Source organism: Alosa sapidissima, chromosome 6 (assembly GCF_018492685.1).
Source record: "Alosa sapidissima isolate fAloSap1 chromosome 6, fAloSap1.pri, whole genome shotgun sequence".
Classification (NCBI taxonomy): domain Eukaryota; kingdom Metazoa; phylum Chordata; class Actinopteri; order Clupeiformes; family Clupeidae; genus Alosa; species Alosa sapidissima.
In genome coordinates this window covers 8,340,427-8,352,083 of record NC_055962.1, presented here as the reverse complement: position 1 = coordinate 8,352,083, position 11,657 = coordinate 8,340,427, and the positions used below count along the sequence as shown (strand labels likewise).

Here is an 11,657-nt window from a genome sequence, read left to right as displayed (position 1 = left end):
ATATATATATATATATATATATAGTCCTACTTGTTACAATATATCTATCACACAGAAGCAACAGACGTTCTCATCAACATGAGCCAAGTTTATTTGTTTAGCTGTTCTTGTTCTACTGAACACACCATCATGTGGGGCGCCTTGTATTGATGAATCCCCCAGCTCCTTTTAATTACATGAAACCACAGGCACACTGTGGCCATGAAACAGAAAACATGTGAAGCCAGCCCCAGGAATCTCAGTCTTGTTATCACCCCCTGAACACACACATGTACACACACACACACACAAACATGCACACACATATACCACAGCCGCAGTCCATACAAAAACCAACATACAGTCACGCACACACACACACACACACACACACACACACACCACAGCCCCCATCTACACAAATTATCTCTCACACACACACACACACCACAGTATTACCATAGCCTGGGTGACAGATTGCTTGTGGCTGAATGGCATGATAAATTAGCGATGATCACAGAGGGGGCTGCTGTCCCACCTGTCTCTTTCCTGTTTCCTGCTTTGGGGGATTGCAGGACCTCTACCGAAAGGACTGCAACCTGGCTGCTCAGCTCCTGCAGTGCAGCAAGTCCCACTACAGGACCCAGCTCTCTGAGGTGAGTCTCGTCCGTCCATCAGCTCAGGTGGAGGGGGGGGTATGGGGCGGGCGGGGGCTCTGAAGGGTGTGAGATCAGGCATCATCTTTTACTGTGACAGCTGCGGATATTTACTAGCCAGTATACAAGAGGATATACAGTATTATAATGACATGTCAAGCGCCTATTCGGATACTAGAGGCCCCAGCTTCAAATTTCCTGAACCCACTCCCCATCTCTCTCTCTCCCACTCATTTCCTGTCACCTCTTCACTGTCCTTAAAAAAGCAGGGTGTGAGACTGTTCAGAAGTTTGTGGATTAACCACAGGGTAATGCGTAATCACCAGTTTCTGCAGCTCGGAGATTAAACAACTTAACAATGGCATAATCATCTTTCATATATCTCAGAGACACAGATACTCTCTTGTAGTGCGATGCGAATGAGCAAATGAATTACAGAGTGACATTGAACTTGCCCATTGAAACTCGTCTGAGAAGACGCATGGCACTCCTGATGGATGGGTGACAGCTTGTTGATGGGGCCGAATGAATAATGCATTAGGCGGGAGGCATAAAAATGTAGAACTGATGATCGCGAAGGTCCCTGTCTCGTTCGCCAAAAGCATCATGTGTTTCTTTCAAAGTAGCCAGCTTGCCTGGGTATTGATGAGACGCACTAACGCCAACACAGCCTGGCGCTGCTGCTCACTGCATTAGTTGCGGGCGCTGTGCCAGTCCTTGGTGGTATAACAGAGGATTTAAACTGGCATCCTGCCTGGCATTTGAGAAATATACTGATAAATATGAACATACGTATATATTTCTGTGCAGTGTCTGTGTTTTGGCACATCCATTGAGATATAACTCATCAGGCCTTGTTATACTATTAGATAATAGCGATTTATTTCCCTCATAGTTTCCGACCTTCGACCATGAAGAAAAGAAACAGGTGGATTGTTAAATTATACACACAAGGTGTGAATAAAAGAAGACATAGATTGTGTGGGTCTATGAGATATGTTCCTCAACACAGCCAGATGGCCATTAGAAATGCAGAACACAGTTAAATTTTGGTACCAGCAACATTTGAAATCATCCCTTCCATAAATGTTACTTATATTTCATTTTATTTTTAAAGTTGTGGCAAGCCATGCTTAACATTTACCTAGCGTTGCTGGCTTTCATATGAAATCATTTTCTCTGGAACTAGCTCCTGTTGTTGGCATAAGACTATAATTAGCTATGTTCCCTTTGGAAATTAGTTGCAGTTTACTTCTTGTTGTTGCTATGGTGAGCGATCTGACAAGTAAAGCGAGGATGTGATGTTAAGAGGATTCAGGCCTAATGCTGTGTCACTGTGCACACACTGAAACCTGTGGCAGTACAGTTCATCTCAAAATAGCTTCACACCAAGGTCTCTATGAGAGAGAGAGAGAGACCTTTTTAGTGGCAGGGACATTTTTCTTTTTTCAACTTTTGTGTAAAATACTGATTTTTTTATTCCTTATGTGTATTCCTTATATATTCTAATGTGACTTCCAAATGTGTAACTTCTGAAACTACTGAATCAATATGCCAAGGTACTTTCTCTTTCTCACTCTCTTCCACACCTCCTTCACACACATCCTTCTCTCTTTGTCTTTTCCTCTTATGCTCTTCATTTTTCTCATTTCTTCATCTTCATCATTTCACTTCTTGCTGTTCTCTATCTCTCTCTCTCTCCCTCTCTCTCTCTCTCCCTTCCTCCCTCAGCTGCCTGCTGATTTCCAGGAGCGCGTGAGCGTGCACATGGAGACCGCCCCGCTGTGCCACTCGCCGTACTCGGACTCGGTGCCCACCTCGGTCATCGCCAAGGTGCTGGAGAAGCCGGACGAGGCCTGCAGCAGCAGCCAGGCGTCCCGCTCGCCCAGCCCGCAGCCCCAGGAGCAGGCCTTCCTGCTGGGCAGCAGCATGGGCAGCGTGGGCGAGCGCCTGGGCGTGGGGCTGGGGCTACGCGGGGGCACCTACAAGTCTGACCTGTACAGCAGCGACACGGCGCTCTACTGCCCGGACGAGCGGCGGCGCGAGCGCCGGCCCAGCATGGACGTCCACGGCAGCGTTGTCATCGGCGGCGGTGGCGGCGTTGGCGGCGCCGTATCGCAGCAGCAGCTGCAGCTGCAGAGGCAGCACGTCGCGCAGCTCTACGGGCCGCAGAACTCCACCGACAGCAACCCGGACGAGGGCGACCTCCGCGGAATGTCGCCAGGGCCCTTCGGCCAGCAGGAGCACTTCGGCGGCAAGTTCGGCGTGCCGTCGCTCGGCGGCGGCTCCAGCTCGTACTCGAGCTTCAGCGGCGGCGGGGGTTCGGACGGCGGCGGCATCGGCGGCAAGGGCCAGGGTCCGCTGAGCAGCGGCGCGTCGTCGCCGTCCTCACGCCACCACCACGCCACCCTCTATATGGACTGGCGCGATGCCGGCGCCGACTACGAGCACAAGAGCGACTCGTCGTGGGAGCGCGACAGCCCCGGCGCCTTCTCCGCGGCGCCGCACGGCTTCCAGCAGGAGCTCAGCCTCCACAGCCAAAACGGTGGCGGAGGAGGAGGTGGCGGAGGAAGCGGCGGCTCGCCCGTCTATAGCCGGACGATGTCGTCGTGCTACAGCGAGCCGTACGAGCCGCTGCCGCCGTCGTCCTCGCCGAGCGTGGCCGCGTACGGCGACAGCCGGCGCAGCAGCGCGTTGCCACCCGACGAGGACGAGGAGGAGGAGGACGCGGAGGAGGACGAGGAGCTGATGATCGGCCGCTGGCGGCAGCTGAGCGTGGACGACCTGAACACGGCGGCGGCGCACGCCTACCGCAGCAGCCCCGGCCGCGCCTCGCCCTACAGCTTCTCCGAGCAGCACTTCTCCGTGCGGCCGGCCAAGATCCGCCTGGGCCCGCTCTACAGCAGCTTCCAGGAGGGCACCACAGACCTCTACCACCACCACCACCAACAGCAACAGCAACAACAACAACAACAACAACTACAACAACAACAGCACCACCGCCACCTGATCGGCACCGCCAGCGTCGACCCCATCTGCTTCTCCTCGCCCAGCCCCGAGTGCAGCCCTGGCGGTGGGGGTGGGGGTGGGGGTGGAGGTGGTGGTGCTGGCATGCGGCAGGCGCACAGTCAGGCGCAGCTCTACCGCGCCGCCAAGGACGACAGCCAGGAGGAGTCCGAGCACAGCCTCTACCACTCGGGCGGCAGCTCCAAGGACATGGAAGGCGGCCTCGGGGGGCCAGCGTCTGTGGCCGGGAGTGGTGGTGGCGGTGGCGGCGTTCCTGAGGCGGCCGAGTACGTGGACGTGAGCCCCAACAGCTCCACCGAGTCGCTGCACATGCAGGGCGCGCTGGAGATGGCCGGCGAGCACGAGCTGCAGATGTATCAGGCCGAGATGCACGGACACGCCGTGCACGCTGGACACGCCGGACACCCCGCCGCCGTCGGCCACGGCAGCTCGCCGCAGAGGGTCACCCCGCGGCCCTCGTCCGCCCAGCCGCATCAACAGTACCAAAAATTTGGGACCCTGGGGCTCACCCGCAAGGACAGCCTGACCAAGGCCCAGCTGTACGGGACGCTGCTCAACTGAGGTGGACGGCCCGGAGCGGAGCGCTCCCTCCTCCTCCCACTGGGTTTTTAGTGGAGAGTGAGTGAGTGTGGAGCTCAGAGCGGGTTAGACGCCAAGGGGGCCGACAGTGATAAGATGGAGGGGAATGCTCTGCTGCTGAGTCAGGAAAGTCTAATGGCAGACTGTGGCACAAAAGGTTCTCACTCTCTCTCTTTCTCTCTTTTCATGCTATCTTTTCCTCTCTCTCTTCCTCAGTCTCCCTCTCTCTGTATCTCTCGCTCTGCGTCTCTGTTTCTCTCTCCTAATATCCCTCTCTCACCACTTTCCTTACTTTCTCCCTCTCTCTCTCTATTTATCTCTCCCTCTTTTCCACTTTTCTTCTTCCTCTCTTTCTCTGTTGCAGTATTTTTGTAACTATTCATGAATGTATTCCGGGTCTGTAACTCTGTTCACGCACAGCTTTTGGACTGATCTAAAAGGTCTCAAGGAGAGGAGTAGGCTCAGCATCAGGTACTCCTCACCCCTTTTACAGCTGAATCTCTCCTAGCTTAGTTCAGGTCCACCTGTTCTTATGACCCTCCCACCCAATGACCTAGCAGCATTGCATTGCTACTGCAATGCAAGAGCATTATAAAGACACATTATGGTGTTTTTTTCAGCCATGACATATATCCGGGACAACAACACAGCCCAACTTATTACAACTTATTTCTTTCATGTTAACAAAGGTGTGTCACATTTAATACACACCCGTTAAATTGCTATGTAACATTACTTTGAGACTTGTGATGTAGTAGAGGTATCTGTAAAAATGTAAAAAAGTCATTTTGATGATGGATATATTACAACTATATTTTAACCATAGCTGCACTGAACAAAACAAGTATATTAATATCACTAAATGTTGTATGGGATCGAATATTATTATTTTTCTTTCAAAGAGCCCCTCAGCCCTTAGGAAAATAACCTAGACTAATATAAACTGTGGTAATTATATTCATAATCAAATAGAAAATGCTAAGACCAACAGAGGCGGTGGAGACCTAGAAGTCAAAAAAAGAGTATTTGTATGTGCTGGCTGCTGGTAATCTGAATCAATTTCCACAAGAGCCTTACTGGAGATAAGCGAGTGGTCACAGACAACGTTTAAGCTGACCATTATTGTTCCATTTCTCTTAGTAATCTAACTGAACAACAAAAAGCATTTTGCCTTCAATGTGAATCAATGAGGTATTTTTCAGGTAATCAAGAAAGACTACTATGGTTTGTCGAGTGTTGTATGTGCACAGAATTGTTTAATTTAATTTACTATCTGCTATACTGGCCTATATCAAGGGTTAACTTTAAATGAAATCTAGACGTGGAATAAGAACTCTATTTCTGGTTCACTGATGGACATTTCAGCTTAATTTGATGAAGTGTGGTGTCAAAAAAAAATTGACTTGATGTTTTTATTATTATTATTACCTGGACGAAACCTGTGAGTTGTTTTGATTGCATTTTTTTTTTCTTACTGGTTGAATGTGTTGAGTTGCTGGTATTTTATTCCGTTGTGAAAACTCTTCTTTCTTTCTTTACTCTATTCCAAGTAGTCCTGGCCCACTCTACCTCAAGACTCTTCCCCCAACAACCCCCCCCCCCCCCCAAACTCTCTCCCTCTCTTTTCTCCTCGATCAGCTGGGAGCTCATTTCTACTGACACCATGATGCATGACTCTATATTTCTGATGTATGTTTCTCTACCCAATAAAGCACAAGACAGCGCAAGATGGCTGTCTCTGCACCAAAGTGTTGTTCTGTCCTCTCTCTCTCTCTCTCTCCATCCCTCTCATCTCATTTTGGCGGTGCTCAGCAGACTTCCTGGCTGGGGCATGCCACTCCAAACAGACACGTACGCACGCACGCACACAGGCACGCACGCACGCACGCACACACACAAGTTTCAGAATCAGACTCTGACTAGGCTGTATAATTAAGTGTTGGATGGAATCTGTGGAGCACTGGGGCTTGTTTACACCCAAACTGGAGCAGTGCACGGCGACGGGTCCTTTTGGAGAGCAATCTAGTGCAGCAGTGTGGAGTCTTAATGCGCAGCACAGGGATCAATCCGCTTCAGTCCAGATTAGCAACACAAAAACAAGAGAAAGTAATGCCCTCACTGAATTCACTTGGGGCGGACTGGTGGAGGGGGGGGGGGAAGCGCCAGCTCTGTTAATGAGCTCCTTCGTCTCTGTGCGTTACTGCACTGGACAGCATGGTCGGTGACTATGACGTTAAAATTCACAACAGCACACTTTTTTTTTTCATTTTTGCTTTCTCAAAGGGGGGAGAAAATAAGGGGGAGGCAGCTTTGCTCTGGCTGCTCAGCGTTTTGCCCACTGACTCTCAATGTCACTTTAATTTCACCGGCCCACACCAGACACAGCGGGACCTGCATTTACACTTCAAACCACTCCACTCGAGCACATCAGCTAGGAAAACAAGCCATCTCTGCAGCCCCTGCTGCAAAACCCTGGACACTTGAGCGAAATTTCAATTGCGTGCTGGGCTTCAAAAGAACTAACTATGTGTACAGCAGACCATGACCATAGCCTAATTCTTTTGCTCACTCTCTCTCTCGTTTTATTCAACCAGTTAAAAATAACTGAGAACAATGCAACAGTAGTAGCAGCATCACATTCACATACAAAGACGCTTTCCCTTTGATCATGTCACATGGGAAAGCATGCAACTCCTTTTTACAGAAGCACGGATGGGTGGTGTTATTAAAATACAGCACTGAATCAAAGTTACCAGCAAACTTTAAATGTGTTGAGACACACCGGGTTAGGCCTAATGCCGAACGAGCCGTTAGAAGCCCTGTTTAATAATTCATGAGGCCAGTTCCGATTATTTATGAGTGGCCAACAGCTGAACTAGTACAACAGCTGCCAGAGATAAGGGAGGCAATCGCTTGCCGGGAGGAGAATCCCGATTATTCTGGAGGGTACTTGTAAAATATTCATGCGAGCCATTTGATTTTTTTAGAGAACAGTGCGTCTCGCTACCAACCTGGTGGAGTTATTTTTAACTGTAATTCGCAAACAAATTCACAAACGCACTCTTTGGCACCCTTACAAATAAGTAATAATATGTGACCAGATTCAATTACAGCATCCGATACTGCTGCAACAGCACCTCTCAACAGTCCAGTTCAAGTTCAAACACTCCAAGAGACTTGCATCAAAGCTACCAGCTTCTGGTATTTCACAGATCTATATATAGTATGAAAATATGAGGGTTGTGCTGTATTATCAGAGCATCGAGTCCGTTTTGTTCATTTACAGCACATGATAATTTGCTTTAGAATGACCCAGCAGTAAACCCAGGCTAAAATCAAATCACTAAATCACAACAATATGTAATGCATCATCATGCCCTTTATATGTAGTTAAGTCTTGAAAATGGGCGGAAGTGGACACTCCCACTGTCCTCAAAGCCTCTGTGCTTACAGCTGGGCTCTAAATGGTCCGAGAGGTGTGTGGCCTGGCGAGGATTTGTGGTGGACGGATGGCTGGACGCCTCACTTTCTCAGTCCGACCATCTCCTCGCTCAGGGTCCAGAGTCTCTGTGCCGCCTGGTCGTCGGTGGCCTTCGGCTGCAGCACCTCCTCCTCGCAGTTGGCGAAGCACTTCCCGGTCACGCCGTCCACCTCCGGCGAGCAAGCCAAGTAGAGTGGCGTCTGAGCACCCTCTAGAGGGCTCTTGAAGAACATCCAGGAGACCAGCTTGAACAGGGGCCTGGCCAAGAACGGGATGCGGACGTGCCGGCCGAGGTTGGTCCTCACGATGCCTGGGGTGAGGGCGTTGACGGTGACGTCTGTGCCGTCCAGCCGCCGAGCCAGCTCGCGGGTAAAGAGCAGGTTGGCCAGCTTGCTCTGGCTGTAGCAGAAGCCTTTGTTGTAGTCAGCGGTGCTGTTCAGGTCGTCAAAGTTGATGTGGCCGTACTTGTAGAGCTTGGAGGATACCACCACGATGCGACTGGGCGCCGACGTCTTTAGGAGGTCGAGGAGGAGGTGAGTGAGCAGGAAGTGGCCGAGGTGGTTGACACCCAGCTGCATCTCGAAGCCTTCCTCGGTCCTGCTGTAGGGGCACTGGTAGAGGCCCGCATTGTTGATGAGCACATCGATCTTGGGCTCCTCCTGACAAGGATAGAGAAACATCAATGAGAATTAGGCTACTTGATAAGATGATGTTTTGACTTACGTCTCAGTTTCATCTTCCAAATGAATGAATCAATTTTACATTAAAATTATGAGACCAATGAGGTTCATTGCTATTCAGTCATTCATGCCACCTCAATTCTCAGTTTGTGTTGGATTTTCTCAATGACAGCAACAAAAAACATGTAAAACGTCTATTAAATTCATGAAGCCTTGAAAAATCCTACGGCTCTATGCATACACAATACTATCCGGATCTAATTAGTATAGTAATCAGACTTGGAATTTCACCATTCTGGGGGCAAGGCCACTTGGCCTTCAGTTGGGCATATTTGGTGGGGGGCACAAAGGCCACATGTCAGGGCACCAAGGCCAAAGTTAACTATACAGTAGTACATGTAGGCTATAAAAATGATCAAAGTTGTATTTAGCCTATTCACTGCAGTAGACCTGCATGCATCACTGTATGAAACATTACAAAAACATGAAACATGACATATAACTGTAAATCATCTGATCATCTAATAAAAACAGATATCTAGGCTATATATAACATTTATTTTATATTTGGCCTGCTATGAAATCATGTATTGAACAATTTAAATTTAAGCACAGCTCAGCTTTAAGAAACTCAAATAGCCAAGATGCATGCTTAGCATTTTGTGATCATTAAGGCTACTTAAGTATATAAGTATAAGTATATATACTTTTTTGATCCCGTGAGGGAAATTTGGTCTCTGCATTTAACCCAATCGGTGAATTAGTGAAACACACTCAGCACACAGTGAACACAGTGAGGTGAAGCACACACTAATCCCGGCGCAGTGAGCTGCCTGCTTCAACAGCGGCGCTAGGGGAGCAGTGAGGGGTTAGGTGCCTTGCTCAGGGGCACTTCAGCCAACTGGTCGGGGCTTGAACCGGCAACCCTGCGGTTACAAGTCCAGAGTGCTAACCAGTGAGCCACTTTCACAAACACTTAGTCAGCTGTCCTCTGATTTACCAATATCTAGGCGATATTTGTAACATTTATTTTGTATTTGGCCCGTTATGAAATCATGTGGAACAATTTAAACACATTGTAAAACTTAAAGCCCAAATTTGGAGACATCCATGCATGTTGAAATTTACTGCAAATTCAAAACTGGATTACTCTGGAACGGCTAACTATACAGGGGACTCCACTGCGTAAAATACTAAATTAATTTGCGCTGTGAATGCTAAGATTATTTTGACAGGCCACAGGCTAAATACAAATTATATAGCTATTAGTAGGACACAAAGCAGAATATTGAAAGAAGGGGGCACCAAGGCCACCGTGGCCAGTAAACCTATGATTCACGGCCAACGCAAGGGGCTACGACGGCCATGGCCGTCGTGGCCGCCGTGAAATTCCTACCCTGATAGTAATGCATATTAAGTTTTGAAGTTTGATTCTTTTCTTAATTTGTGCAATTGCCTAGTGTATTCTTAGCCAGTTGCTTATTTTTCACTTGATTGGGTTGAAAATTGTACATGCAAGAAACCATAACGATGATTTGAAATATATAGCCTACATTCTCCTACAGTCTCCTAAATATTGACCCCCTCAGCGTCAACACTGGGGGGAGCTATTCAGCCTGTTCAACTCTGAATCTGCATTGACCTTAGTTACAAAACATCAACTGGTCAACATATGCGTCAAAATATGCGTGGTCCCCTCATAAATAGGCTTGTGTTTAACTTGAGACTGAAACTGTTTAGTTTACCAACGCGCTAGCTGAAAGAAGCGTTTGATGTGTCAACGTCTCAGGGCAGCTCACCTTGATAATCTCTTCACAGAAACTGTGAACTGACTTCAGGGACGCCAAATCCAAATGCTTGATGACAACCTCTCCTTGGTCAGGACCAGCCGTTTTCTTGATTTCCACTGCTGCTTCCTCTGCCTTTCCCAGATCCCGACACGCCATGATCACACGGGCCTGAAGTTTCAACAGTTCAGTGGCAGTGGCTTTCCCAATGCCACAGTTTGCTCCAGTCACAATAATGGTCTTTCCGCGCATCATTCCGGTTGGGAAACAAAGCAATTTCACCGATTTGCGCTTCGAAAATATCCTGCGGGCAATGAGTAAAACTCCGCCACCGAGCACAGCTGTTAAAATAATCGCGGCTGACATTAGGCCAGTGCTAAATTTCCTCGCCAGAGATATGAGACAGTCGCCGCGTGAAAGCTTGCAAGTTCTGTCACCGCTTTGTTTTGGTCGAGCAAGCGCATGTGTGGTTCGTCACTTCCTGCCTGTCACATGTTAACAGGCTAGCGCGCAGAACAAATCAGAGGATAAAACAACTATTTTGTGTACAATATGTATTTCTTCTTAAGTAGATTACACATTATAGGCCTATGTAACAAATACAAAACAAGGAAGCACATATTTATAACAATTAAGAAAAAAATAATTATAGCTGTGAAAATTAGAATCTACTAGTAGCTCCAGGGGAGGCAGTAGTAACAAGGCTAGCTATATCAGTATGTCCATGGAGGTGGCCTAAATGCTGAGCAGTGCAAAGTGATTCAGTGTAAGCAGCTGTAGTGGTAAAATAAGATGTGGACTGTAGTGTGCTGTTGCCATTGTGCTGGTGTTTTGGCAGGCTTCCAAAAGTCGAGGTGCGTTGTTAAAAATGTATTGTAAAAATGTGAAGACAAAAAATATTGTTCCTTAGACTCTATACTAGCAAAATATGCGAAAAAATACATTTTCACATGAAAATCCAGTGGGAGCCTATTTTCCAAACACAGCGTACTGTACTATTTGGGGCCATGGCACTGGGCCCAGTTTCCTGAATGCATTGTTAGCAAAAGTAGTGGTGGTCCCTCTTAACCGAAACCATCCTAAGAACATCATGAAAACACTGGCAGATTTACTGCATTTGTGATCCAAAGTAGCCTAGTCATAGATTAACCTGACTCTCGGCAGATGAATTTCGTTCCGCCTAGCTCCACTCATCCATCTGGGATCGCTCCATTGGAGAGGTGTTTCAGAAGGCTTTATAGCTCCACTCATCCATTTGGGATCGCTCCATTGGAGAGGTGTTTCAGAAGGCCTTATCAAAAATCCTTGCATATGATTGGATAAGCCACTTGTCCGTCATCTTTATTGACGTGCTACTTCAACCACTCACATCGAAGCCAACCCGTGACGCTTGCTTCCTCGATGCGTTGTCTGAATCAAAACAGTCTCACAGTTGCTTCTCCGCTACGTCACATCTATGAAACTCCCG

The 11,657-nt window shown here is 48.1% G+C and overlaps 2 protein-coding genes across 7 annotated transcripts in view; one reads left to right on the top strand and one right to left on the bottom strand.

Moving 5' to 3' along the window:
* The window catches only part of si:dkey-174m14.3 (uncharacterized protein LOC563117 homolog), a 27,881-nt gene extending 23,366 nt beyond the window's left edge, over nt 1–4,515 (top strand). For all 6 annotated transcript variants that reach the window (XM_042095072.1, XM_042095071.1, XM_042095068.1 and 3 more), the window contains 2 exons: nt 555–635; nt 2,367–4,515. In XM_042095072.1, coding sequence (XP_041951006.1) covers nt 555–635; nt 2,367–4,223 — 1,938 coding nt within the window. In that variant the 3' untranslated portion in view covers nt 4,224–4,515. The remainder of the gene's footprint in view (nt 1–554; nt 636–2,366) is intronic.
* A 2,282-nt stretch (nt 4,516–6,797) lies between these two features.
* rdh14b (retinol dehydrogenase 14b) lies at nt 6,798–10,677 on the bottom strand. The gene is made up of 2 exons (XM_042095105.1): nt 10,202–10,677; nt 6,798–8,381 (listed from the first exon to the last, which is right to left on the bottom strand). The coding sequence occupies exons 1-2, from the start codon at nt 10,553–10,555 to the stop codon at nt 7,764–7,766; spliced, it is 972 nt and encodes a 323-aa protein (XP_041951039.1). The 5' UTR covers nt 10,556–10,677; the 3' UTR covers nt 6,798–7,763.
* Between the last annotated feature and the right edge of the window lie 980 nt (nt 10,678–11,657).